Source organism: Phyllopteryx taeniolatus, chromosome 18 (assembly GCF_024500385.1).
Source record: "Phyllopteryx taeniolatus isolate TA_2022b chromosome 18, UOR_Ptae_1.2, whole genome shotgun sequence".
Lineage (NCBI taxonomy): Eukaryota > Metazoa > Chordata > Actinopteri > Syngnathiformes > Syngnathidae > Phyllopteryx > Phyllopteryx taeniolatus.
In genome coordinates, this window is record NC_084519.1 from 1509560 (window position 1) to 1515559 (window position 6000).

At 41.7% G+C, this 6000-nt stretch overlaps 1 protein-coding gene across 1 annotated transcript in view; it reads left to right on the plus strand.

Moving 5' to 3' along the window:
* amd1 (adenosylmethionine decarboxylase 1) overlaps nucleotides 1-6000 on the plus strand; it is a 35517-nt gene that overhangs the window by 11018 nt on the left and 18499 nt on the right. The window contains exons 2-4 of the mRNA XM_061753625.1: nucleotides 2892-2978; nucleotides 4654-4780; nucleotides 4931-5033. Coding sequence (XP_061609609.1) covers nucleotides 2892-2978; nucleotides 4654-4780; nucleotides 4931-5033 — 317 coding nt within the window. The remainder of the gene's footprint in view (nucleotides 1-2891; nucleotides 2979-4653; nucleotides 4781-4930; nucleotides 5034-6000) is intronic.

Genomic DNA, 6000 nt, shown 5'->3' on the forward strand with positions numbered 1-6000 from the left:
GTAAGTATGGCATCCAGGAAAGGAACTTGGAGGGACAGATGGTGGTAGACATTGCAAAAAGGATGCAATTGGCTGTAGTGAGCACTTTTTTCGAGAAGAGGCACGAACATAGGGTGACCTACAAGAGCGGAGGTAGAAGCACGCAGGTGGATTACATCTTGTGCAGACGATGTCATCTGAAGGAGGATACCGACTGTAAGGTTGTGGTAGGGGAGAGTGTGGCTAGACAGCATAGGATGGTGGTGTGTAAGATGACTGGTGGTGGAGAGGAAGATTAGGAAGACAAAGGCAGAGCAGAGAACCATGTGGTGGAAGCTGAGACAGGAGTGTTGTGCAGCTTTTCGGGAAGAGGTGAGACAGGCTCTTGGTGGACAGGAGGAGCTTCCAGAAGACTGGACCACTGCAGCCAAGGTGATCAGAGAGGCAAGCAGGAGAGTACTTGGTGCATCTTCTGGCAGGAAAGGAGAGAAGGAGACTTGGTGGTGGAACCTCACAGTACAGGAAAGCATACAAGGAAAAAGGTTAGCTAAGAAGTGGGACACCGAGAGGACCGAGAAGAGGTGAAAGGGATACATCATGTTGCGACATAGAGCAAAGGTAGACGTGGCAAAGGTCAAACAAGAGGCATCTGATGACATGTATGCCAGGTTGGACACTAAATAAGGAAAAAATTATCTATCCAGGTTGGCCAGACAGAGGGATAGAGATGGGAAGGATGTGCAGCAGGTTAGGGTGATTAAAGATATAGATGGAAATATGTTGACTGGTGCCAGTAGTGTGCTAGCTAGATGGAAAGAATACTTCGAGTTGATGAATGAGGAAAATGAGAGTGAAGGGCGAGTAGAAGAGGAAAGTGTGGTGGACCAGGAAGTGGCAATGATTAGTAAGGGGGAAGTTAGAAAGGCATTAAAGATGAAAAATGGAAAGGCAGTTGGTCCTGCCTGTGGAGTTTTTGACCAGCTTGTTCAATAGAATTCTATAGCTTGAGAAGATGCCTGAGGAATGGAGGAAAAGTGTGCTGGGGCCCATTTTTAAGAACAAGGGTGATGTGCGGAGCTGTGGGAACTATAGAGGAATAAAGTTGATGAGTTATACAATGAAGTTATGGGAAAGAGTAGTGGAGGCTAGACTCAGGACAGAAGTGAGTATTTGCGAGCAACAGTATGGTTTCATGCCTAGAAAGAGTACCACAGATGCATTATTTGCCTTGAGGATGTTGATGGAAAAGTACAGAGAAGGTCAGAAGGAGCTACATTGTGTGTTTTTAGATTTAGAGAAAGCGTACCCAGAGAGGAACTGTGGTACTGCATGCGGAAGTCTTGAGTGGCAGAGAAGTATAATAAAGAATAATACAAGACATGTATGAGGGCAGCAGAACAGCGGTGAGGTGTGCTGTAGGTGTGACAGATGAATTTAAGGTGGAGGTGGGACTGCATCAGGGATCAGCCCTGTGCCCCTTCCTGTTTGCAGTGGGGATGGATAGGCTGACAGATAAGGTTAGACTGGAATCCCCGTGGACCATGATGTTTGCAGATGTGATCTGCAGTGAAAGCAGGGATCAGCTGGAGGAACAGTTAGAAAGATGGAGGCATGCGGAGGAATAAAGATTAGCCGAAGTAAGACAGAATATATGTGCATGAATGCGAGGGGTGGTGGGGGAAGAGTGAGGCTACAGGGAGAAGAGATAGCAAGGGTGGAGGACTTTAAATACTTGGGGTCAACCGTCCAGAGCAATGGTGAGTGTGGTCAGGAAGTGAAGAAACTGGTCCAAGCAGGTTGGAACGGGTGGATGAAGGTGTCAGGGGTGTTATGTGACAGAAGAGTCTCTGCTAGGATGAATGGCAAAGTTTATAAAACAGTGGTGAGGCCAGCCATGATGGACGGATTAGAGACAACAGGAAGCAGAGTTGGCGGAAATGAAGATGTTGAGGTTCGCTCTCTGAGTGACCAGGTTGGATAAAATTAGAAATTTGCTCATCGATGTTTTGGGACATGAGTCGGCGTGAAGCTTTTGGCCGGGAAACTCTGTTATGACAGAAATACCTTTGCCATCCATAAAAATTTGTGATGCAATCATTACAAAATTTAACGGATGAAACCAGTTTGTATATGCAGAAATGAATCCGCAACAATTAGCCACTTCATCCCACATGAGGTGTCTTCGGTGAGGCATTTCAATGGTATTTTTTTTTTATTTTTTATTTTTTTTTATATATAACAACAAGCCTTCCAACATGTTTCATCATCACTATTTTCACTCTAGACTTACAGCACAAGCAAAAATTACACCGCAGAACACACAGTAGTTAAATGAGGAAATGTCATTGCATCCTTCCTGCTCGTTGTGTGTCAGGCAGTTACAGGCTGTCCAAAATGTGAGCGACCCAAAATCTGGCTGAAAAACAAACATCAGAAAACCATCCTAAAATGACCACCAAGTCTTTTTGGTGGAGATATTTTTTCTGCAGGCATAATTTACAAATCCAGAACTATGGAATAAGTGCCAATATTCACAAGATTAGGACCTTGTTATGTTAACTCCTCTGGCCACTATTTGTGTTATGGGTACACAAAACGGGTGTTAATTTTACATGGGATGAGCGTTAAAAGATATTTCTGTTCACACCGGCTTTTTGTGACTGTGTGCTCACATTTCTTCCTGCCCCAGCCACTAACGCTAGAATTTCCTTTGTGAGCTAAGCCAGTGTTCAAATAACCCTTATCTGCATGACCTTGCAACTTTGCTGTGCTCTGCAGCAAGTATCTTATTCCTTCTTTAACTCCCCTCAGGATTGTGTTGAGGATACCTCATCTTGAGGGTGTAGCAATACTTGGAATGTAAAGGAACTGCCATTGCTAAAATTTGCCCATTGCCTGTGTTTCCTTTGTAGGTTTGAGTGGGACAAACTTTTGGAGAATGTGCACTGTTTGATCATAAGTGTGACAAAGACCGACAAGCAGGAAGCTTATATACTCAGGTGAGATGTGGAGCAGTACATCTGCAGGCTTTGGCTATGATTAGAAGGCTTTCTGGGATTAGACTGGTCATCTTACAGTCACTTGACATTGCCACTGCACGGTGCCACTTTAGGGTGACGTGAAATTGAGCACTCGTCACTCTGGCACTGTACTGCCTTTACACTCTCAGTATTGAGATGGAAATTCTTCCTTTCTTCCCCTGGGAAAAAACAACAACAATTTGTAGTTATAGTTAATAAAGAAGTTGGCAAACTGTAGATGTCCTCTGGGACTTGTCTACTGTGAAATTAATGAAGGGAGCAGTAGCTCTTGTACAGCAGCTATGCAATAAAATAAAAGCACATTAAAGACATGGTAAGCAAAAAAAAAAAAGTGCAACCTCAAAGAAGCTTGAATAGCTAATGTAAGACAAAATGTGTACAAAGAAAGAAATGCAAAAATTTGGTAGGTTCATCATTCAGATCCAGAATGCCTCTATCATGGGAGTGGGAATCTCAAAAGAACTCATAATACAATATTCTCTTATAAAATAATCTCAATACAGTACTTAAGCAATAATCTATTTTAAGAAAAACACTCACTAAAAGAAACGGTCTTGTTTACATATTCCGCATGCACACAATGAAAGAGACTTTTCTCACAATTGTATCATAAATGTATTATCAGATGAATTACAAAAATAATTGTAATTCATTAAATGACTTAAGAGAGAGGAAATACACTGCTAATAAGAAGCAGATGTATCCAAATGTCGTGTTAGAACAAAATGTTTATTTTCAGGTAAAAATAAAACTCACAATTTCTGGAGTTACATGTTTTTTGTTGAATATGAATTATATACAGTGTTTGACAGGTTGGAGGATTGTATGCATACTTGGTTTTCATCAGACTACAAATTTATTGGTATTTGAGCTGTATCATAACAATGATTCATCAGGATATTGACATGTTGTCCCACCTCTATTCTATTTCCAAAGGATCCTAATGAATTAGTCCCCTAGAAGAAAACTATAAATTACAATGAATTAATTCTGATGCCAATAAAATATAACTGGACTGGAAAGAAAAATGCCTGCCAAATGTTATTTGAATCAGATCCACAAAAAATGTGGTATAAATTGACGGGCTCTAACGCTGTGTACGAGATTTTAAATTGTGTTCTCTCACATTATGAACTGAAAATGATACAGGGTTTTCAAATTCCATCCATCCATTTTCCAGCACGCCCGTGACCCTAGTGGGGATAAGCGGCACAGAAAGTGGATGGATGAAGTGTGTCGTGCAAAGTATTCAACCCACCTGAGTCAATACTTAAGAATTACCTTTCTACAGTTACAGCTGGTTTTGGGTGTATGTACCAGCTTTCTTCTATTCCAATTACCGATTCCTCTTTGCAAAAAAAGCTGAATAAAATTATATTAGTACTTTCGGTATTATCATACAATTTTTATGGCGTTAATTAGTACGGGAAAAATATTTGCACAAATGTACTTAAGCTAGCCTAATACATTCTGCTGTAAGTTTAAGCGGGTAAAAAGATAATAAAATAGGTAATCAATTAAAAAAGAAAAATTAAGGTTCCTAACTTCATTAATAGAGTAACGAGAATAATTTGTAATGTATCGCATCTGTGTTGGCAATCAAATGATCATTTTATGTCTTTCCTCCATTCAGTGAGAGTAGCATGTTTGTCTCCAAGAGACGTTTCATTTTGAAAACATGTGGAACCACCCTCTTACTGCAAGCACTGGTGCCTCTGCTGGAACTCGCCAGGGAGTACTGCGGTTTCGATGCCATCGAGGTGAGCCACATCATCTTACTGTCACAATTCTCTCACCATTGGCCCTTGTTAATCTCCTTTCCGCTGATGTTTCTCACCGTCGACTTGAAACCGATCAGTGTTTTTGTTGATAACCAAGCCCATGTCCAACCGCGTTATCTTGTTTTGCAGAATTTCTTCTACTCCCGCAAGAATTTTATGAAGCCAACCCATCAAGAGTTTCCTCATCGAAACTTCCAAGAGGAAGTGGACTTTCTCAGCCAGATTTTCCCAAGTATGTCACCAAACCTTTGGCCTCTGTGTGTTTTTATTTATTTGTAAGGCCAACTGCAACAACAGTCTAGGACTGCATCTCAGGCCTGTGCCAAAGCCAAACAATCCTAATTTGGATACGCACAATATTTCTAGTCATCATAGATGCAACATCATATGTATGCCTGAATTTCTGCATTATTCAGTGAGCAAAAGTAATGACAGGAATTACTTTTATTTACAGGCGCCTTTCAGGGCACTCAAGGTCACAGCACAAACATCGTTAAAGAAATGAAGGAATACAATAAAAACACGAGAACATAAAACATCAGTTAAAATGGCAAATAATATAGCAACTGTTTAAGTAACTAGGCAAACCGGAATAGGCGCGTCTTGAGTTTGGATTTGAAGAGTGTTAATGAGTCTGTGTTTCGGAGGTCAGGTGGTAGTGAGTTCCAAAGACTGGGGCCAGAGCGGCTTACGCCTCTGTTTCTGCATTATTCAGTGAGTAATAATTATGATAATTCATTTTATTTACAGGCGCCTTTCAGGGCACTCAAGGTCACAGCACAAACATAGTTAAATATATCACGCAATACAATACAAATGCGAGAACATAAAACATCAGTTGAAGTGAATAGGCAGACGGTAATAGGTGTGTCTTGAGTTTGGGTTTGAAGAGGGTTAATGAGTCTGTGTCTCGGAGGTCAGGTTGGTAGTGAGTTCCAAAGAGGTGGGGGGGGGGGGGGCAGAGCCGCTCAAGCCTCTGTCCCCCACAGTGGAGATAGAGAGAGAGAGAGAGAGAGAGGCAGAAATGACTGTAAGGTGGGTTTAGGACAAAGCTCTGAGAGAGCGGGGAGGGTATGGCAACGTGAAGGAGGTCACAATGATATGGTGGGGCGAGGTTATTGATGGCCTTTATATTGCATGCCGTATTGGACAGAGAGCCAGTGTAGTTGTTGCTGGGTTGGAGTGATGTGGTGAGTGGA